General features: G+C 47.4%; 3 protein-coding genes across 3 annotated transcripts; 1 reads left to right on the top strand and 2 right to left on the bottom strand.

Annotated features, from left to right (window-relative positions):
• Positions 1–1,222: 1,222 nt before the first annotated feature.
• LOC120905241 (ribonucleases P/MRP protein subunit POP1) lies at positions 1,223–3,969 on the top strand. The gene has a single exon (XM_040316133.1). It carries the CDS (start codon positions 1,349–1,351, stop codon positions 3,833–3,835), a length of 2,487 nt encoding a protein of 828 aa, XP_040172067.1. The 5' UTR covers positions 1,223–1,348; the 3' UTR covers positions 3,836–3,969.
• A 49-nt stretch (positions 3,970–4,018) lies between these two features.
• LOC120905244 (acyl-protein thioesterase 1) lies at positions 4,019–7,822 on the bottom strand. The gene is made up of 5 exons (XM_040316136.1): positions 7,348–7,822; positions 7,094–7,125; positions 5,987–6,374; positions 5,761–5,916; positions 4,019–5,692 (listed from the first exon to the last, which is right to left on the bottom strand). The coding sequence occupies exons 1-5, from the start codon at positions 7,396–7,398 to the stop codon at positions 5,660–5,662; spliced, it is 660 nt and encodes a 219-aa protein (XP_040172070.1). The 5' UTR covers positions 7,399–7,822; the 3' UTR covers positions 4,019–5,659.
• A 369-nt stretch (positions 7,823–8,191) lies between these two features.
• LOC120905242 (F-box only protein 32) lies at positions 8,192–22,757 on the bottom strand. Its single transcript, XM_040316134.1, has 7 exons — positions 22,497–22,757; positions 19,793–20,824; positions 11,343–11,396; positions 10,842–11,268; positions 10,504–10,775; positions 10,204–10,436; positions 8,192–10,161 (listed from the first exon to the last, which is right to left on the bottom strand). Exons 2-6 carry the CDS (start codon positions 19,894–19,896, stop codon positions 10,226–10,228), a joined length of 1,068 nt encoding a protein of 355 aa, XP_040172068.1. The 5' UTR covers positions 19,897–20,824; positions 22,497–22,757; the 3' UTR covers positions 8,192–10,161; positions 10,204–10,225.
• Positions 22,758–23,271: the final 514 nt, after the last annotated feature.

A 23,271-nucleotide genomic window follows, 5' to 3' on the forward strand; every position in this document is an offset into this window, starting at 1 on the left:
CTGTTAGCAACATCTCGATTTATAAACATTCTCATCCATTTATTCCAGTAGCGTATAGCCATTCTAAATAGCCCATGCAATAAAAAGGCCACTAATCAGCCTCGCAACAATTAATACCGAATCAATATAATAAACATCCCACGGATCCGGTGTAAACATGTGCAGTTCCGTTTGCAGCTCCGTTTGCAACCATTTTCCACTGAAATAACGACAATCAGTGCATCGGCCGCGTGACGTCGACCAGAACAGCCTCCCAGCCAGCCGCCGCGCATAAACACCAAACAGCTTCCTGTCTGCCGGCGTCACTCCGAAACGGACTGTGACTGTGTCGATTGATGGAGAACACATTCCCTGCGGTTGGCCATACGCCGCCCGCAACACTATTTTAGTGTTTGGCCAATGTCCCCGCTGCCCTAACAAAGAGTGGTTCTGTCTATCGTTGCGGATGTGTCTGCGTTTGTGCATGCTGATGAAAACACGATCTGCAGCTGCACCGACCGCATCCAGAACAATTTCATAGGTCAACGTACTAGTGTGCAGCAGGCGGTGCAAGCTTAGTCATAGTTATTTTGTCGGTTCGGTGTGCTTAGTCATCCACTGGGTCAGATAATTAGTGTGACATTCTGCAGTGTGGATGAAGTTATTTTGCTTGCAGATCACACTGACACAGAATTTCCGCTGATGCACGCGTGTGATAGTTGAGCTAAATTAATATTCAAACAAACAAATGCTTTGCGCAGCAGAAGCACGCAATGCGGAGGAATGTGTGCACAGTAAAACAAAAGCAAAACTGTAATCACTTTCAGTCATGCTAACGGCGCAAAGCGTTTCCTTTTTTTACATTTATTTTACAATTTTAAAGATCGCGTAAAGAGTAGTAGAAAGAGTATAATTTGAAAATGCACTGACCACGTGCAATTTCGAATTGAGCAACAGATTGCGCAACAAAAAGCGCCCAAATGTATGCAATTGGCCCAGCACGGGAATACATCACCGTGGTAGGTTGGCATGAACACATTCCGCCAGTAAATTGAGTTATTTTACGTTATTTTAAAACAACTTATAAAAATATAACAATCAAAAAAATAACTGAAAGCACCCATTTTTAAAAAGATTTGATTCGGACCTTTTCAGTACACAAAAATATATTTACAAAAAAACCATTTTCCTCCTAATGATCACCAAAGCTCCCACTATCCGCCCACTGTTTGTTTACATCGCGCAAAACAACGTGCTACTGACAGTTTCGTGCTGCACTGCCGGCATTTTCCAGTCGTAAAGTGAACATTTTACCTCGCAACTAGAAAATAAGCACGAAAAAGTTAGTTCAATCATTCCTCCGCTCAGCATGGCATCCGCCAACATGCAGTTCGATGCCGCCGTCGGCGGGACGGTGCAGCTGCCGACCCGCGTGGACCAGCTCCAGTTTGCCGAGAGCCGCACGGAGGAGGTGTTCCAGATGCTGCTCACCATGAACAGCGGCTCGAACCAGCGGAAGCTGATGCACCAGTCCCTGCCGTGCCATATGCGCCGGCGGGCGATGTCGTACAATGTGCGACGGTTGCCGCGCCGGTTCCGCCAGGTGCATACGGCCCAGTTCAACAAGAGCGGCGTGTCGGAGAAGAAAAAGCGCCCGTCGCGCCGGTACCGCCGCAAGCCGACCAATCTGCTGAGGGAGTACGAGCGCCGGAAGCGCGCGTTCGTGTGGCTGGAGACGCACGTGTGGCACGCGAAGCGGTTCCACATGACGTCGCGCTGGGGCTACAAGCTGCCGCTGGCACCGTGCAGCAAGGGCTACCGGTCGAGCTATCGGGCGAGCTCGAAGCACTGCCTGGTGCACGATCTATCGTACGAGGGGTGCGTGGAGGTGAGCGGCGAGGAGACCCGCCTGAAGGAAGGTTTCCGGCGGCTGTGCAGCGAGCGCGTGGGTCTTACGCTGGCGGCCAAGGCATTCACGGCCGGCGATCGGGCTGGGTACGTGTGGCTGTACCGGGACGGGGCCTATCCGTACGGTTGCTTGGGCCGCGTGCGGTTCGTGTGGCGTGCCAGTGGAAGCACCAACCTGCAGGACGACCGTCGCTCGGTTTGGATCTTTGCACATCCAACGTTTTACCGGCAGGTGGTGGAACAGTTGGTGAAGGTTTTCCAGCTCAAAAATGCTCTCCGCGACACGAACGACACCATCGAAGACATTACGAGAAACCCGGCCGATATTCGCTGCCCGCGCTATCGCTCCGAAACGACGGGAGTGGAGGTGGTCGAGCTGAAGGACACACTCAATCGGTTTCATCTTGCAGGGCCACTTTCTCATGCAACGATTGTGAAAACGTTTAATCTGTATAAACCACCCGCGACACAACCGCCCTCGACCGAAGCGCACCGGACGTGGTACCACGATTTCCTCGACAGCAAACCAAAGTACAGCAAAATGCTTGCCCAGCAGGCAAACTACTGGCAGGAGCTGAAGGGTCTGACCTCACCGGGGGAACTGAGTCCGGGCGAGGTGATCGCGCTGCTCGTGCAGGATCCACGGCTCAACCGGCCGCTGAAGCGCTCCAAAGCACTGCCCCAGGTGCCGGCTCGGTACGACTTCTCGCAGTCCCATCTGCAGGACCCGGCCGTACAGCCGCGCGCGATAAGAAGCTTCAGCCCGCTGTGGGACGAATCGATCCGCAACCGTGTCAGCGGCGAGATGAAGTCGACCCACGAGCTGAGCGTGATGCGCAGCGTCGAAACGCTCGTCGCCGGTGAGCTCTGCCGCTCGGAAACGGCCCTCCAGCCGCTGCCTGTGCTGCTGCTGCAAAATCCCGGCTCGCAGGACGCCGCCTACAAGCGGCTCGGGTACGGTGCCGGCTGGGAGCTGATCGTGCCGGCCGGGTACGGGCTGGCCGTGTGGCACTCGCTCGTAATGTGGGGCGCCCGCCCCGTCGGCCAGCTGCAGCTGGACATGCTGGAGCTCGAGACGGGCATCGATCGGTCCGGCGTGCCGGATACGGTGCTCGGGCAGGAGGAGGCAAGCCGCCGGCATGCGGAAGCGCTGAGCAAATACTTCCACCGCCCATCCAACAAGCGAGTCAACTACACGAAGCTAGCAATTGCCTCCCCCTTCCTCTGCCCGTGGACGCAGCTCGTGCAGGAGTGGAACAAAGCGTCCGACGGTCCACTGCCGTTCTTCGTCCTGCGGGATCAGGAAGCGCTGGCAAAGCTACGGCTCGCCCTCGAACGCAAATTCAACGTCCATTCGATCGGCCTACCGCCGGCCGCGCTCATCCCCGTGCTGCTGACGCTGAAAACACGCGGCAATCCGGGCGACAATGCGCTGATCTGCTTACCGCTGCGCACCGACTTCCGCACGAACAGGCAGAACCGGCTCGCGACCGTGCACGGTCCGGTGTACGTGGAACCGGCCCACCCGGACCCGCACGGCAAGGAGCGAACGGTGCTGCGGGCACAACACTTGAAAACGCTCAAGCGGCTGCGCAACCGGAGAGTGCGGCAGAAACGGCGGCTACAGCGGGCCAACCCGGGCGTGCTGGTGCGCATCCCGCAGGCGAACAATCGGGCGCTGGTCGAGCAGCAGCTGAAGCGCATGGCCGATCTGTGGCTGCCCGCTACGCCGGCCACAGTGCGCCAGCAGTGCAGTCGGGAGTGTTTCGGGTACGTGACGCAGGCCGGCTTCAGCCTGTCGGAGGGTGGCGTCAACGGGATCGGCTACGTGACGGCTAGGGGGCTGGAGAAGCTGTTCAAGATCTGTACCAAGGGCACGGTGAAGGTGCTGGTAAGGGGGACACGCACCAGGGGGTACCGATTCGCCACGATTCGGCTCGCTGGTTGAACGGGGGGGGAGGGAAGGGATTAGTGCTAAAACGAACGAACGTGCCTAAAGCGGATGATGTACCGGGGAACACCGAAAACGGTTAGAATAAAACGATCATTTGAATATCGCAACGGACGATTCGGGATTTCGAAGTTTTTGTTTTTGTTAACCTAAAATATATTATTAAATCTCTTGCAGTGTTTTTGTTTGTTTTAGCACACCGGCTCCAGAATACATGTGTAGTTGTAGCTGAGTAGTACATACGGGATTGCGCCGCCCTGTGGTAGCCTCTTTCGCACCCTCTCTTCTCGCTTGCATGGTGTTTCATGTTTTCTTAACTTAACGTCCGCTCGGTCTTGTCGGAACAGTCTGTAAGCGGCACTAACTCTGTCAGTCCCTTTCAGAGGGGAGTGGGCGCAAATTTTTAAATATTGGTATTTAGTGCAATTTCCAAACGCGGAAAGATATCTGAAGCCGTTCAATTTCTAGGTTTTATAGGGCTTATCGGTTCTTGCATGGCGCTCCACCTTTACAAAGAACATGTATTTGCTCATTGTCTTTATGTTGCTGTGATTGGTGATTAGTTGTTTGCTCTCTCTCTCTCTCTCTGCTTTTGATTATCAATCAATCATCCTACCACGACGAGCTGGCCACAGTGTTGTGTGTTGCTAAAATCTGCTTTTATTGGATATTTAGGTATGAAATAAAATAAGGATAAGCAAACGAAAACTCTCAACTCTCGAAAGGAAAAAGGTTTGGACGAAAATCTAGTTTGCAAGAAGAAACACTGTCTTACTAATACTAATCCGGCCGGTTCCAGGTTCTTCCTCTCCATAGCGTCCGTAGCTGACTAAAGGAAAATGAAAAGTTTAACTTTTTCCATCGCTCTGTGTTGGTGGTGTAGTGAGACGCCAACGTGCTCTTGTATACGTTTGCCCTCCTTTCAAAGGATTTCAATACTTTGCGTCCTCTGCTAGTTTGCATTCAATTACATTCCCTTTTTGTGTGTGTATACTCTCTCTCTCTTCCCTTTTTTGTTGCTAGTCATCTAAAACCGCAAATGGCCAACGTCTACTCAAATGCTAGTTGTAGTAATATAGGTAGTCTCAACAATGCGAATCACTCTTGTGTTCATTCGTCTCGCTCTTCACAATTTACCCTGTTTTTTTGCTTCAATTGGGTCATTCTGGGGGACTTTTCTACCTTTTAAACGTCTCAAGCAAGAAGGGGTAAACGAACGTGTCAACGCTTCTGCCCCCGGGTGCTACTTTCAAAAATATTGCATGAAAAGGGCGTGTGTTTTAGAGCAAGTGGGTGTGTGTTTTATGTGTTTTTAAACATTGACTCAGTTTCTGTATTGTTTTGCAGTCCACATGTCTAGGATAGTTTAACGTTCATCATTTGGCTTTGCATCGCTTATCAGCCTCCCTTTTCTTTTCGCGTTTTTTGCTTTATGATTGCTTTCACTACGCACACGATTGCCCGCGGGAAGGACGCGCCGTGGGGGGCGGCTGCCGTATTTTTTAAATATTGCATGCGTACTACTGCTGCTGCTGCTGCGAGTAATGCTTAGAATTCGTGCCAATTAGCTCCTTCCGAGATGGAATAAATTACAATTATTGTTTACTTGATTTTTATGCGTCACCCCACGCCATTCGTTTGCCAAAGATACTACCGTTTTCCACTCGATCTGCTAAGTAATAGTTTCTAACTCGCAAATATTATCACCCTTCCGCCTCTCTTTACGTACGGTTTTTTTTGTTTGTTTTCTGACGAATGTAAGCGAATTGCAGCATTTGGAGCGTTTAGTAGAGCCGCATCGGGGTGCCGGTTTGAGCCGCTTCACTGGCGAGGAACATGATCGTCGATGAATTTCTGCAAAGCAAAAAACAATAAATAACAATTAGCCACAGCGGTTGGACGAGTGAATTTGCCCTTCCTACCTTCATGTCGCTCAATTCGGCATCGCAGGAACTGTGCCCCAGTCCCTGGTACGTTTGAAAGTGCGAGTTTTTCATGAACGACTTCAACACACTGGACGATAATTGACCAAACTTGTAGAACACGATCGGATCACAGTCACCGTGGCACTGGAGGACCTGGCAGGTGGAATATTTCAACGTTAATGAAGCGGGCTCAACGCATCCTTCCACCCCGCCGCTCACTTACCGGCACCGTATCCGGGCACTTTCGCACACTCGGGAAGCTTTTGTGCAGCGGCAGCCAGCAGGACAGGGCCATCACACCGGCCAGCGGTTCGGCGAACGTCAGGCCGGCGTACAGCGCGAGCGCACCGCCCTGCGAGAACCCGCCGAGCATGATCCGGTTCGACAAAATGCCCGCCTTCATCTCGCTCTGGATCAGCTCGTGCACGTACCGGGTCGCCTTCTTGATGCCCTCCTCGTCCTCCGGGTCGCTGATCGAGATGGACTTCAGGTCGAACCACGAGTTCAGCCGAAAGCCGCCGTTCATCGTTACCGGCATGTTCGGTGCGGTCGGGCAGATCACCTTCATGTCGGGCGTACGGAGCGCTCCCATCGATGTGGCCCATCCATGGCTGAAAACGGGGACAGAATTGTTTCAGTAAACCGAAACACCAGCACGGCCTTAAAAGCCCCATTCACGGAACCGTGTCGTTGACCCAGAGGTCAATTTTCTCCCCCATTTTCCGTTCGCTTTCCCACCAACACGAGGACGGTGTAGGCGATAGTCCACACGACGCTTTTCCCCCCAAGCGCTGCTGATTAGAGTGACAATGAAATTACATAATTAAATCAATGTGTCCACATACATCGTCGTGGTCGTTGCGGCCTGTGCGAAGCCTTTTAGCGTGAGTGTGCTCTACATGCACACTCACTGAACACACACTCACTGAAGGACCCCCATACTCTCCCCGTTGGGTTGGGCTGAAGGTCACTCGGGCTCGAGGAAATGGACCAATGGAGAGTGTAAAAAATGTGTGAAAAATAATTGGAGAGAAGAACGCAGGCCAAAAGGCGTTCATAATGCGCTGCCCGTGGCGCGGCGTTCGGAGGATGGGAAGTAACGTTGGAAAATTGATTTTTCCTTTCCTTCACACCACGGCTATTACACCGTGCATTTTGCCGCACGTTTTAACACACACGCGTTTCCTCCGCTTCTGTGTGCCCCCGTCGGTGGACAATGCTCTCAGGCGTTGTTTGCTAATCGCTCGTGGGGTAATTTTATTTTTCCCATAGGCACTCGCTCACCCCGGGTGCCACCATCCCTCCCGTCAGTAGTACAAGGTACACCTACCCGGTATCGCCAAGGCCATGAAGGAAGATTAGCTGCAACATAGAAATACAAAGAGAGAGAGAGAGAGGGAGAGAGAGAAAGGGAAGAAGAAAAAGGGTGCGATAAGAAGCAGGTTCATCAAAACATCGATCGTGGGTAGGAGAGGCATATGTGTTTTGCATGTTGCAGTTGGCTGTGTTTTTTTTTGTTTTCCACACGGAAGGAAGTGCTGATCCGTGATTAGGCTGTAACAATCCCTCCCACCCCCAACTTACCGTCGAGGTATGCTTCGCGACCGATGGAATGATAACGGGTGCAGCAGCCATTCCGGTGAGGATGCTAGGACGATTTGTTTCGGAACTTGTTCGAATCCTCGAGCACTTTGGATGCTGACGTCGCGCACGGACACTCGGATGCGGGAACACGGGATTTTTCCTTCCCGAGGGTGTGTGTTTTTCTCGACACGCAAACTTTCACCTTTCACGTTTGGCACGCGGAAAAACTTCACACTCACCACACACACGCACAGACGGGGGGTTTTTCAACTCGCGGGATGCGATGCTGTGAAGAATGACTTTTTCCCTGCAAGACGCACTTGGCTGTGCTCTCGCTCGCTCGCTCTCACTTTTGACCGAACGGCGCGGCTTTTGCTCTGGCTTTTCCGCGAGTTTGGCTTTCCCAAAGTTTTCCCGAACCACCCGACCGGAGTTGACGCACGAAACCGAGTTTGCCGATTTGTTGGAAACAAACGGGATGACAGCTCGGCAGGCACAGTGGAAACGCCCCATCGCTAGTGTGGACATGCTGATGACAGCCTAATCTGCGATAAATAAAAAAAAACAAGCTCCATTTGTGAAAAAGGAGTTTTTTTGTCTATTTAAAGCAGTTTTATTTTAAAATCATTATTTCTGCGAAAGACAAACCGAAAATCTCGTCATATAATCAATTTAAGCCATTGTTTTTCAAGCTGAGCGGACGTGAAGCGACCTTCTACTGTAACCGTTTTAAATGGCCGTTAAAGAAAATTGGTCATACAGCAAAACAGCGCTATTTTAGCAAAAATAATAAAAAATCCTTAAATTTAATACATTTCGGAACGCATCAAGTAAAACACCAACGTTTTTAATATCGTAATAGATTTACTTAAAATTCTTCACTTGTCTGTAGTGATATTTTGCTTCCATTACTTGAGTAAGTTACGTCCTACTTAGCTTTCCCTCGGCGCATCGCTCATCTCCAACCAGTACGTTCCAGATAAGCTTTTCTTTGCTTCCATCAGCTCAACTCCATTCCTGTCCTATAAACGACACTCGGCGCGGGACTTTTACCCATCCCGCCAGAGCTGCTGCTACATGGAATTCTACTAAGCGTGTTTTGAGTCGGTTTGCTTCCATTGAACGAGAAATGAAGGGAATCTATAATTCCAACGATGCATACACTATCAAACACGGACACAACGGAACACTTAATCGTGGGGGGAAAAATCCGTCTTCGAACTGTCGAAGAAGAGACATTGAAATAATTGTTTATACTATCAGTGAAATCAAACGATATTTATGCTTATTCTACCAGATATGATGATATCGGATTTGAGGATGCAGCTCCTTCCCGCCGTCCACCAGTATTGCGCATCGCATGTAAAATAGTTGAACGAGTCAGGAACGGGAAATGAAATTCGCTATCGATACGGTACGCCATCGAGTGCTTCTTCACAGCAGTAGCATCTACTTCGAGCACGTTCAATGTGTACGCTAAGTTAACCGCGTTCGCAAGAGTCCGCACAAAACGTCCCAAAAAGCTAGTTTCGTTCATCTCTATACGTAAAATTGAATGCAATGTTGCAATGCTAAAAAACTAACATTCGCTTTATGAAAAATGTTTCCTATTTCTGCCATATCTCACTCCGATTGCCTTTTCCGATCTCTATCCTCCCCCCATTCGCATGCATCGCTTTTCACATATCACATAATTGCTACATACTCATCTGCCATCTGACTGCTCCACAATCTCATCTTACACAACCTCACCCCAACTTCAAACAATCCCTTTCCATTCTCTAGTTTGCCTTCGTTCGGTCACCTGTTTTGTGTTAATATCATCGAATCAAGATCATTATTACTACGCACGAAACGGGCGAAACACAGTTTGAACAACCGAGTCTAACCAACTACTTTCACTTATCACAATTAGATAGAGAAAAACTGCGTCCGTTCTGACTAAACACGTGAAGAAATTGCAATAGCTCCGATCGATCACATTTGTAGAGTAGTGGTGATACGGATTAAAGGAGTAACTTGCTATACAAAATTCATATTCCTATCGTACGTATGCTACACCATTATCGGTAAGAAAGTGAATGGTTGTTTCAAAAAACAAACGGGCTCAAGAATTTCCTGTACGAACCGTATTGTCCGATGTCGTGTATGTGTGTGTGGGATTTCGGTCAACCACACGGTCGCCGCTGATGATTACAACACATGCCCCGGTACATTAGGTAAATAGTTTGTAGCACATTCCTGTACACACATGCAACGGATTAAATATGGATTTGCTGGCTCTTTTGAAAATAGTTCCTTTTTAACGGTAAAACTTACATGCCGGCGCGCTTCATCTTCCCAAAATATGTATCTCTGTGTTGGGTTACTCTTTTATGAATATATATAAAGTTTTTTTTTTTGTTTTCGATCGTTTCTAAGCTTTTCTTCTACTTATAACAGTGCCGGCTCCTGTGGGTCGGTTGTGTATGGCGCTTCAAAACCCCCCAGTTCAGTTATTTTCCGTGTGTGGTTAACCGGGATTTACAAGATGTAGTCATGTATCACTAACGTCTCACTTTCTATCTCGCCATGGGGATGTTGCCACGTTTGAACACAAAAATTACGCACACTGCTCGGCTTGTCTTGTTGGTTCTCTGTTTAGTTTAGAAAAATATAAATATATATATGTAGTTGAGTGAAGATTGAGTGGCTGTGGTTGTTCGGTATCGATCCTTCTCGTGTCCTTTGTTGTCGTCCGCGCACCAGATTCTTCAAACGTTCTGCTATCGCCCGTGATCATTGCCAGCAATGGAAGTACAACAACAGCGCATGGTTTCTCTTTTCCTATGCATTTGCTCTGCTTGCTCGGATAATAGAGGCTCTGCTCCTCACTCGCTTACAGCGAAAAGTACTGCAGAAACTTTGCCGGCGGCACGGGCTGTGTTTCGTTGCTGTTGCTGTTGCCCGCCTCCTGGACGCGCTGCCGAAAATCGGGACACTGGTCGACGATGCACGGATGACCAGCGGATGGCCAGAACAGGCAGCGACACAGCCGACAGAACGCTAGAATTTCCGCATACTGAAGCTCCTCCCGCACACCGTACATCCTGCAAGGGGTAGAAGAGTGCATTAAGACCACGCTTCTATTAACGCGCACCACCAAGCGCCACTCACTTGCGCAAGGCGTGGTAGATCGCCTGCCAGTTGCGGTGCCGCTCCTTCGTATCCTGCAGACACATCTTCTCCAGCACCACATCGATCTGCTGCTTGGTGAAGTGGTAGTGGGACAGCTCGCGCCACACCCGCTGCTCGGAGATGAGGGCGGCCATCAGCGACCAGGCGGAGGCCGACGCTTCCAGATCCTTGTAGTCGGTGATTCGGAGTATGATCTCGCGCACACACTCCTCGGGCAGGTCGTGTAGTTTTGGACGAATGTTTGGACCGGGCTGGAAAGGGAGAACCGTTAGCGCGCCCATATTACACACCCCTTACCCACCCAGCACCCTGCATACCTCCTTAATTTCAATCTGACTAGCTATATCCTGTATGCGCTGGATGGTTTGCACGTGCTCGGCCCACAGGCTCTGGCTGCCGAGCGGTTTGCCCCAGCACTTTTGGTTCTCCTGGTTCAGCAGCGCGTGCAGCTGCTGCACCAGCCCCCGCAGCACGTTAATGTTCTGCTGCGAGTCGCTCACGTACGTCGCCACCTCCTCCAGCATCTGGAGCAGCAGCCGCTGGGCACCGCCCGGAAGGCTGGTGATGCCCTTGCCGGACACGAGCAGCCGCAGCAGCGCACAGACGTAGTTAAACCGACGGCCGTCCCGTACCGAGCTGCGGAAATCGAGCCGCCGGACCGCCTCCCCGAGCCCGTTGAAGCCGGCAATCTCCCGGGTGCACTTCAGCGTGATGTGACAGTGTGGCGGTACTACTTCGTTGTCGCTAAAATGAGGGAACAATGTAAATTGTTAATGAAAGTTTGATAGTTTTGTAACTACTAAACGGTCCACACTTACCCATTCTCAGTGTCGTTCTCGGTGTCACTGGTGCTGCTGCATTCCGAAATGCATCTGAAAAGTAGAGAGAGAGAGACACACACAAAATGATGAAACAATCCTTCATTTAAATTGCATCACAAAAGTGCATCGCACGATTCATTACAAGCTACAGCACAACAACATCCTCGATTAGTTTCACAATTCAACAATTCAACCAACGGTGTTGTGGTCAACGTATTGTGCCTGATGGCTCTCGAACGAACAAGCTTCCAAAAAACAATAGATTGCCACAACAGAACTCACCCCATTCGGGAGGGAGGAGGTGTTCCTGTGCGGGGGTGAGGTGGATTCGCACGGAACGTTGCCATTGATATCGCCGATGCGTAACGGAGGCGCATCGATTTTACACGCCTTGTCTACCGGTCATCCACATCCAATCGAACGCTTTGGCAGCGCCACGCTACAGAGAGACGCAACAGTTTGCGCGAGCCACTGTATGCATGGTTGCTACGTTTTGCCACGCTCTTATCACGAGAGCGTTACGGATGCGTATATGTACAGTCTTCTCCGTTTCCATCACCAGGTTCACCTACCTTTGGCTGGAGGAGGATAGTTTTGCATCATCATCACCAGCGCGAAAGGAAAGGAAAAGTGGAAGGAAAATATTTTTCTTTTTATTTTTTCGAGCACATCGACACGATTGGATGATATATGTGCTGGGCGGAAAAGATATCGGTGCGCTCAAATTGCACGTTCACAAGTGATAGGTGATAATGAAATGGAAATTCAATCACTATCCTTGGTCGGCTGCTGGTGAGGAGCTTTCTTTTTGCTTCTTTTTTCAACACTGCAAGCAAGCAAGGGGGTAATATTAATAGCAATTGAACGAAATGGAATACTGGTAGTACAGCGGTTGTGATAATATTATTGCTATTTTAAAGCTTTACTTAGCAATCTTGACTAGTGGCTTGTTACGTGTTTTCACATTAGTTTCTTCAATTTGTGAATTAGTAAGTTGAAAAATGGATACTAAACCGTCAATCAACAGGCCACAGGCCTTGAGTTCTAGACAGACTGGCTTCTTTTTTACATTTATCCACGGTAGCTCGAGAATATTTATGATATCGCTCCGATTGCAACAGAATAGTGAAACGATTGCAACGATTTGTGAAAATAGTTATCCGATAAATGCTCTTTACCCCAACAATATAAATGCATCTATATTAAAGATTTTTTGATACCAATGCGCGGTCCTTAAACAAGGCATAAATAAAGTTTTTAGTCTTTTTTAATAAAACTATCTTCTTCTTCTATTAGGCGTAACGTCCTAAGCGGACATACCGGCCTATACAGGCTTTCTAGACTTTAATAAAACTATATAAACTCAAGTGGCGCAAGTTACCTAAGCAAATGATGATGAGTATATAAATTGGTCCTCTACCTTCCAGTGCCCTTGCTATCTTCCTGTGCAGTTGCTCCCATAAACACCATATAATCACACATCTGGTTTTGTTGATCTACCACTATTTAGACTGCAACAAACTTGTATCGCTTGTTGTAAAGCCTTCATCATCATCATCATCCTCTCCTCTCCATCCCATCGGCTTAAGATTTTCCTGCCTTTATCCACAAAGAGCCTTGGAGCCACAAAGAAACATCACCGCGTTCGAATCTCCATCCATCCATCCAATCGCTATGATGTCACGTCTTGCACGGTGTGGTGGAAAGTGAAATCCACCACGGGAGCAATTAAGTCCGCCCCGAAAGAAAGTAACAACCGGCCCAGAAAGACCCCAACCACTCTCGGATGTGAGGGTAATTTGTTTTTCCCCGATCTGTTTTTTTTCTTCTTCTTGTTGTTGCTATTGTGGTTGATGCTGCTGCTGGCGGGTTTTTATTTGTGTAAAGCCTTCTTGCTGATGCGTTAAGCCACTCTGAGGGGTTGAGACTTATAGTGGTGGTGCTGGTGGTGCAGACGTGTAACGTTAATCGCCGACCGAAATGGAGGTGGCGTCTGTCGATCACTTCGAACAAAAGTAAAAGCGTATCAAAATTACCGTACAGATGAAGTGGTGTAAGGAAACGTTAATCGGAGCGAGGTGGAAGAAGATAAAATGCCACTTTTTTAAGGGTTTGCTTTTATTACTCGCTTGGCTTGTAACTCCTCCACAGTGCTTCTTGCCAGGGCTGATGATTTAACCTTCCTATTTCCGATTCTGTTGAACAGAACTGTTGACCTACTTTTATTTGACCCATTTCCGGGGCTCACCACGGGTTCCCTTCTAGGAGTAGTTGGGGTAACGGACCACTTTACAGATATGGTGCGGCGTGTTGCCAAAATGTTGGCCATCGATATTTTGCCAAGAATTTAGTGCTGAGAGAGAAACAGGGAAGGTATGGAATCGAGAGTCTGGAGAAAGCGTGACGTTCTATAAATGCGTACCAGTGCGAACCTTGACAATTCCAATGTCTGGATATAAACTATCGATTACGATGTGTACTGCCCATTTACTTCAATAACTCAGATCTAACTCCTCTCACGGCTTTGAATCGATTGTCAAATCACATTTCCACAACAAATTCCCTTGAACGACACGTGTTCTATGATGAACATGCCCTAACTCACTTAGTCTTATCGAACCACTGTTTTCATCTTTATCTCTTGAAGCTGGAAAACCTATCTCTAATGCAACGCGGCTTCGTTTAAAATTGATTGAGGCTTGGTGAAGAATTTATCCCCAGAATCACGTACCTTCCCATCGGGAAGGTTATATAGTGCCTGACCATTGCAAGGTTCTTGGCACACACCACCGAACCACCACCCATCGGTTGCAGGCAACGGAGAAGAACTAACACCACACAAGTGTAAGAAGTTGGTCACGAAAATGACGACGACGCGCATCAAAGTCGGAATAGTGTTCATTGCGCTGTATCTACTGCAGCGATGTAGTGCCACTAACGTGACAACGACGATCATGGTGACGAACGAAGAAGCCGTAACATCAAGCTCCACGGATCAAACCGTGCCATCTACTGTTGAGAGTGAAAAAGAGCACAGTGATGGTAGTGACAAACAACAGGCGTCTACTAGTGGAATAGAAACCGTGGAATATGTAGCAAATGCTTCCCCAACAACAGTGATGCAATCAATTACGGAAGATGTATCAACCATTCCGCCAAGTGTGACTTCTACCGAAGTTCCAACGAGTCCGTTTCCGGTTCAAAATGAAACTAACGCACAAGAAGGATCAACGGACGAGCTAATCGCTTCCTCAAAGGTGAATTCCTCGGACTCTGGTGAACAAATTAGTGAAACTGACGTTGTTGCCGATGCTCCCGGTTCAATTGCAGAAGAGCAGCAGCCCGAGGAGACACTCAATCCGAACCGAACGGAAACGCAACAGGCGACAGCGAATGGGGATGAAAGCGCAACGGAAACTTCGGCCACACAACAGGAGAGCTTAACAAATTACGGCGTGCAGTTAGGTGATGCAGATGTGCTTAATATTGATGAAGATAGTCCTGAAACGAATGCAAACAATAGTGATAATAGTTCCGTACCGAACGTATCTTCAGCGTCGATTGTTAATTCTACTGATTCTACTATTAATGGTACAGATTCGAATGTGTTGGGCTTTGATGAAGTTGAACTACTAGCGGAAGATATGACAGAGCAAGATTTTGAAAACGAAAACAATCCAAATCCATTAGATGATGGGGAAACTAATTTGAATGCTACGGAAAAGGAAGCTGAACGGCCGGATAAACCGGAGAGCGAACTAACATTTTCCTCAAACGATAAATTCAATGCAACTGACGATGTTACTAATTCATCAAGTCCAGCTGTTACAAATAGTGATGGAGAAGTTCTCGACAGTAATGATGGAGATTTTGGAAGGAATGAAAGTACCTACAAGACACCTAATAAACCGGAGAATCTGATTCCGGATTCTTCCAATTTTGGCACAAGTTATGATGAAGTTGCCCTGTTAGCTGACGATATGAATCCGGCTGATATAAATGATACCACAACAACAACCGAAAATCCGGACACAACTACCGAAATACCCAAATCAACATCTACACCGAGTGATCTACAGCCCTCCGAAGATGTTGTAAAAGCATCTGCAATTGAAGGTAATTCAAAAACAGCTCCGAGTATGGAATCATTTTTGCAAAAGATTGCAGAACCATTCCGGAATCTTAACTTGACTGACTTTGATGCATCCAATGGATCATCCTTATACAGCTTTTTTGCTAATAAAAGTCAACAGCACGTTCAGAAACAACAGAACAATAACGCTACAGAAGCTGTCGAACAGAGTGCTGTTGCAGGAGAAAATAATTCTACTACAGAAATGTCTCAATCAAGTGACGAATTTTATGAGGTACATTTACTAGCTGATGATATCGTCTTGGATGAGATCGAAAAAGAGAATGAGACCATTACATCCCATTCATCTGACGAAGATAAAGTTTTAGAGAAAGGAAAAGCTGGTGTAAATGAAGATGAAGCAGAAATTTCAGAACCAGCTGATGGATTTGAAAAGGATAAATTTCCAGCAATTGCTGATGTACAAGAAAAGGAAAATGGAACTATTTCCAATTCTTCAGATGATCCTGCTTTACGCAGTAGTTTACATACAGATGAAAGTATGAACGAATCGGACCAACCTTCTCAGGATAACTTGACGAATCCAGAACAAGATCCTTCAAACAGTGTAGCAGTGGAAAAAGCTCCTACCGATGACACGGTTATTCCAAATAACGATGAAGAGATAAATGTTGTTCAAGATGAATCACCCGCAGTAAATGGAACAACAATCGACTCGCCAGTACAAGATGATTTATCGGAACAAGGTAACAATGATAGCTTCCTGTCACCTCAAACAGAAATGGCTAAAGATACAAACATCTTAACCAATGGACGACAATGGTCGAAGAAAATGTTCACAGTTCTTCCGGGAAGCACCTTACAAATCTTATTGATTCCTGCAGCAAAAGGCGTAACTCCCGAAGAATATCCTTCTCCTACTAGTCCGCAGCCGGAACGTGGGGGTAGTGAGCATAAGGAGAGCAATACGGAATTGAAAGAGGACCCTTTTAACGATTATCAACCGGAACAGACATTCATTCAACTGCTAGCTGATGACTTTGTGTTTGATGATACACCCAAAGATGATGCTTATTTCCCAAGCCAAACTACCGATCTCTACGAGGAAACTACTGAAGACAACCATCCAACGGAAGATACCAATTGGGAAGATTCCTCTAGAGATTCCATTTTGACTACTACCACCTTCAAGCCTTACTTCATCCCAGAAGATGACGAGCCGACACCCCCAAGATGTCCATTTTCACCCAAAGCATTGGTCGCAAGCGACCCGAGCAAGGAACATGCTCGTACAGACGACCGACCTCCCGAGACCTATTTCATGCAAGAGCCGTACTTCTACGGACTGGATCCATTCTGTCTAACGCGCCACCATGTGTTCATACCTGCCCTGCCTCTCATGCTGCCCCAGTGGTGCTTCGTGCCGGACACACCGGACTTTCTCTGTCCGCGCTACGATCTGGGTTTTCACATTGCCTTCCCGCACGAAACGCATCGCGACATGTACTACCGCTGTACCTATGGGCAGGCCGAGCTACGCAAGTGTCCTAATCTGCACGTCTGGGATGATGAGCGAAAGATCTGCACATTGGTGATGGATTTCAGCCTCTTCCAGATGGAACACCAGCCACGTCACAGTTTGTACGATCCGGAGGCAGCACATTATCACTGTCAGCAGTGTCGGCGCAACTTCCTGCTGCCACAGGACGTGGATCCGAGCGCACAGTGTTCCGATCGAATGCTGTTGGCGTGCAACACGGACGGAACGCTGACGGTGTACGAATGTCCCGGGTTTTATCATCACGATCGTCAAATTCAGCTCCGCTGGTATGCCGACCTGGAACGGTGCGATTACCCAGCGGATGGCGAAGGTCCGTGGCAGCGTTGATTGGACGTTAACTTCTCAGGTAGTAAGCCCGCACATGATAAATCACAAAAATATAGCCAAAACTACACGCACCTTATGAAATACAAGCATTTATGGCGAGCACTTTCAATAAAACATTTACAGTTCCTCCAGGATGAAACTATATAATTTGTGTAATTATGTGGGGTTGTTAATCGTTTGGGAGCTTGTTTTATAACATACACTTCATGGAGCAGTCATTGGAGTCGTCTGTTCAGAACCATAACCTTTACTGTTTCAGTTCTGCGAGTTCTGCGAGTTGTCTTTATAAAGTGCGTCACCAATCTATTGCCGGTTCATGTAATAAATGTCTCCAAAAGGGCGGAAAACTCATTCGGGAAGGATGATGCACCGGCTGTGCGTGACAGTCAGCTCACACGCGCACCAGTAGATTGTATTGCGGTAAGGAAAAACAATAACGAACGGAATAAAAACAACTGAGTATGCTGTGAGGTGTATCAAAAAGTATCAGAATTCCATGTGCAATTGTATCAACCTTGAAAAGACTCTTGAAATGAGGAAATGTAGTGGAAAATACTGGATTTTAGAAGATATAGTATTAATTAGATTACGGCCAAAGGATGGACGCATAAGAATGACGTCCTCTTTGCATGTGTGAAGCTAATTCAATAACTTTTGGACATTCAAATAGCGTACCACTCAGATTACCTCTCATGTATCTCAACTTTTCGATGCACCCTATCCAACATCTGACGAACCCGTTTGCATTACAATGCCAGCGGGGGCTCGTACACAAAAATCGATTAGTAACGCTCTCCTCGTAGCTGTTTTCTTGAACCGAACAGAGATTCTCTGTGCCTTTCGCTCACGGAATCATTTTAGTGCGAGGTTTGTTTACTTTTGCAGCTGACTTTGCGTTTGCGTTAAAAGACAGCCTCGCAGACGCAAACATTCTCTTTCTCTCGTTCATTTTATCCCGCTCTTTTATGCGCGATTTGTGCTCGCGAGATGGGTTTCTCTGCGTGTGCTAGAAGAAGCGCGTGAAGAGAAACACGATTTGCTAACCTTTCCCCGTAGCAAAAGAACGGCGGCCGTTCATTAAACTCAGCTGACGACTGTTGGTTGGCGTCAACGTTTCTTCATCCAATTGATGATGGGGAGGCGGCATTGTTGTTGCTGTTGTGTTGCTACACGCTTGTGTATTAGTAAGGTAGCAACTCTAAAAACGAGCAACAAAGAGAGCCACAGAGAAAACACAAAGTGCAATGGATTTGCACCACACTGGAATGAAAAAAACACACATTCAAGATATCACCCCGTTCTTAACCACCTTTTTCGGTATATGCTTATGGGATCTTTCAAACGACCTACCACCCCCTGTCATAATTTACCGGATAAAGTCCCCGGGCGTCCTTGCAAGCACGATGGACGATAACTACCCGAGATTGGAATTGAACTACGTCGTCCCACGGCGAACAGAACTAGGCGTATGCGTCTACAGATTAGAACAACCGACCACTGTTTCACGCAAGCGGATACAGTTAGGTTTGCATCGAATTATTGGTGCAGCAAGAAGCAATTATTGTATTTTTCACAACAAAACCAAATGATGCCGGAACGATTTAAAATTGCTATTTAAATTTAAATTGTTTGCTTTTTTCAATTGCGCATTAAACAATTACCTAATGGAATTGAAATTTGAGTCGCTAACTCTTCTTTAATGTGCCATTTCATCAATTAAAAACGTTTATCGGACACAAGGCGACCGATAATATTTTCTAGGGGTATCTTATCATATCGAAAACAGTTGAGAACAAAAAGTAATGAATCAATAAGCTACTACCAAATGTTATTGCGCAGGTTGTTGCCTTATTTTTAAATGAAACAGAAGATAAAAATCATATCACCCCCTTCGTCGCACAAACAACCTTACCGATAGCTCACACACAAAAAAACGTGTAAACAAGTGATACAGTCGACAAAATAGTAGCTATCTTTACTGTATTGCAATAAATCAGATTGTACGTTGCCGTGCCGTATTGGTTGGGTACACGTTTTCGCGTCACCGTTTTATTCGACTTGGTGGCTTTTGTTTCGGTGCTCGAAACTTGCTTCCACCCACCCGGTGTCGATGAGTCATTAAAGTTAATTGGATAACGACCAGCCAAGACACTAATTATGACGCGCGCAGTGGCGTCGACTAAGAGCATCGACGGACAGGCGTGACGAAACTTTACCTCGATTGCACCACCATCTGGATACAGTTATTATTTCAATATAAAAATTGTTTTCAAAACATTGTCTCGTCTGGTGTCGAGAGAACGAGGAAAAAAAACAACTCCATATAAACCTTCCATGACGGAAGGCAACGGCTTAACCGCACACCATTATGCAATGGCAGTAGACACCGACTGGTAGAGGACGCCACAAAAAAAACCACAGTAACCGATACTTATTACTAACAGCTTATCCTTCTAGAGAGCTTACCGTTTCCGCTTGACACACTCCAGCACCTTCAGCTTCTCCCAGCCCTCGTCCGTCTTCACCCAGGAGTCTCCCGGCGAGCGCCAATCCTTGGAAATGAACGGCATCCTTTCGCGTCGTTTCTCTGGAGCACCTTTCACAAGCGACTTATGGAAAACTGCACTTTTTCACTGCGCACAGCACCGTACCTACTAATCTCACTGGCCAGATAAGCTTTGCCACCGACACGGAGAAATGGAAACGAATCCAACTAGCTCGTTCTTCTTGGACGGGAGACACACACAAACGGGGGCTAGCAACGGAAGTGGAAAATTTTCTTCACCGCCTGCTTTACGCCACTACAGAGCAAAATGTCTTCCCAGAAGACACAATCCGCGCGCGCTATTTCGTGGTGTGGCAAACCCTACGCGGATGACATTAAACGTTTTCTTTTTTTCTTTTGCAACCCCAATGTACCCGCCCGCTAGTAGGCCACGGAAACAAGGAAAACACTCAACACACAGACACAAACACACCGGCACTGCTGTTAATGATGCTGCTGCAAACGCTACTTTCTCTATGCAGCTGCTACGCGGTGGATGCAATTCCCTCCAGCTTCTCCGCGTGTATCTGAAAATCTGGCAATTTGCAACGGTTTTCACTCGCGGCAGTATAATTCACTTCCTTCTTGACCGGTGGGGCACGACCTCACCGAGAGGGTGGCGGGCAGGAAAAGCAGTTTTTCGTGTCAACAAGCGCGCAATGGCCTGCACACCAGAAGCTTTCGCTTTTTCGCGTGCGCTGTTGCATGTGTAATATACGCTGTTGCTAGCGAGGCCGCTTGTTTTACTTTACTCTGACCCCGCAGTGTGCAGTTTGAATGTGCAGTTTCCTTAACGCTGGTGCATTCGCAGCTAGTTTGGTTCGGTTTGATGCACCCCTGTGATCGAGACTCGAATGACCCGCTCTCTGTGCTTTGTGTGCGGTTTTTAAGGAACTTTCATCATATTACACACTCACACACACAAGCAGCATCAGCAATGGGCCAGCCGAATTCTGTTTGGAAAAAAATATAGAAGAAAGGAATGAAAAATATGTTCAAAAAAATTGTAAATAAGTAGAACACGATTCACCACATTCCCGTACATTCCTGTGGACCGCTTGCAGAAGTTTATGTAATTATAGAGCGAGCATAAAACGGCAAACGCCGTTCAAATGTCAGCCAATGACTTGAGCCGTGCCTATTTTAGAAACTTTCATCCAGTTTTGTTTTTTTTTTTTTTTGTTGTTGTGTGCCTTTTTCCCCCCTCCTCTGAATTGCATTTAAATGTGCATTCCCTCGTTCTTTCTCTCTCTCACTATCCTTCTCTTCCCCCACTCTCTCTGTACAAATCTGTGCTGGCGGTGTCGTTTACCTTTTTGCCCATACGTGTGCGTACAGAAGCGCTTCTTTTGAATTGTAATCTATTTTGGAGCCGCAACGGCAACTCCGCGCGTGAGTCACTTTGCGTGGCTTTTCCTGCCCACTTTTTTCTCTGATCGTTCGCCGGCATCGGTTCTATTCTTGGCATCGTTTCTCACACATAGAGAAATGGCTTGAGCAAACCAGAGGAAGAAGCATTAATGCCGGAGCAGTGTCTCGAGTGCACTTGCGTGCATCTTCTTCACGCGCTCGATACATCTCTTGTAACAGCGTATGACGGAGGGTTGCAGCACGGGAAAGAATAGGGGAGAGCCTCAGTTTACCGTTAACGACGACGGTTTTAGCGCACACTACCCCCCAAGCCCCCCTTTTCCCTGGAGCACTATTATGCACGTGCACACACATTGCGCCATTGAAGTGCATATGCGCGCACACAAGGGGGGAAGAAGAGAGCGAGAGCAATAAAACAACGACGGGGAGAACGACTCCAAAACACACACCTATACACACACACACACACAAACACGCGTGCGTGCGTGTGTGCCTGCTAAAAACCTGTCACAACACGCGCGAGTGTTTTTCTTTGTTACGATTTTTCCACCATCCAAGTGTGCCTCTGTGTGTGAATACGCTTGTTGGTGCGTATTCTCGCTATGCGTGTACGCAATTGATTTGTTTAGTAAACAGACAAAACAATGGCATTGTGATGCGGTTTGTTTGTTTTTCATGTCTAATTTCTAAATGTTGGTGATCGACGAAAAAAAGACAAACTTTGCACGAATCCACAACCAACCCCATCCTCCCTTTCCTTCCTCTTCTCTCCTCCATCCCTCAGGACACGTAATGGCGACGTTGCGAGACGGTGGCGCTGGTGGTGGTGGTGGCGATGGTGATCCAAAATAAATCGTAACGCTGCTATTAGTTCTCCCCGTGGAAAAAGCGATTTGCGTCGTCGTTTCAATCGGATTTAGATGCTTCTTTTTTGTTTTACTCTTGCTGATGATGGCGCTGCTCTTCGGCTGTACCGTGTGTGTGTGTCTGTGTACGTGTGTCGCAAGTTCAATAGTACGCGACGCGAGCAGGAAGAAAATTGCGATGCTTGACGAACACTTCACCCCATACAAACGGGCGTTCAAACAAACAAACGAACAAAAACCTTTCACTATTTGAGGAGCGGGGGGTTGGTTCTGATTCGTTTCTCCCCACACACGATTCTTTGCAATCCAAACCACGCAAAATGGAAGCACTTTTGTCACTGCACAAAGTACACTTTTCTAGCAAAACTCAAGTCCACTATTTTCTTACCCGAAATGCGTTAATTGAAGTGGAGTTTCGCGGACATTCGCCTTCGGTACGGTTCCGATGTGTCCAAGAGGAGCTGTGTACGTTTTCTGGTCCTCTCTGTCGCCAGCGCACGGGCTTCAACCGAGCTCTGTGTACGACGGGGTCTCCCCTCTCTCGCTCCTTTTCTAAGCAAAATCGTTGTTGTTGTCTCTCGCTCTCTTTCTCGCTCTACCGTGTTCACTGTGTCAATGCCTTCGTTCTGCGTCCAGCTCTGATGGTCTATCTCTTTTGCATAGATGTTTTCGACTACTATTTAATTTTGACAGTAGTTTCTTACATTGAAAACCTACACCAAAACCTCTATAGCATAGGCCCATTAAAACTGTTGTAAAAATTGCACAATTTAAATTGCGCTACACTGCACAATAGCGACTTCCAGAGAGAACAAGAGCGGAAGAAAGAAAGAGAAAGAGACTACCAGTGAGAGAAAACACACAGGCAGGTGAGTTTGTTGTTCCTCTTGCACCAACACACGCGTTTGCTGAACCAGGAAATGGATAAAATTCTTTTTCCCATTCTAAACCTTGTATTAACTTCCCCAAAAGATTCTGTTGGGTTAGTTTGTCCTTTTAACTGGAAAATTAGAGTAGTAAAATGCCTGCCAATGAGCTAAGCTTCTATTTCTTACCGTCAATGTGCTGCTCGCGTTAGCAATATGGAAAACAAAACAAAATCAGCTGTAGCCAATGTGAAAGAGAGCTGATCGTGTGGTAGTGTGAGTGCAGTCGCCATTGGA

This window comes from Anopheles arabiensis, chromosome 3, assembly GCF_016920715.1.
Source record: "Anopheles arabiensis isolate DONGOLA chromosome 3, AaraD3, whole genome shotgun sequence".
Taxonomy (NCBI): Eukaryota; Metazoa; Arthropoda; class Insecta; order Diptera; family Culicidae; genus Anopheles; species Anopheles arabiensis.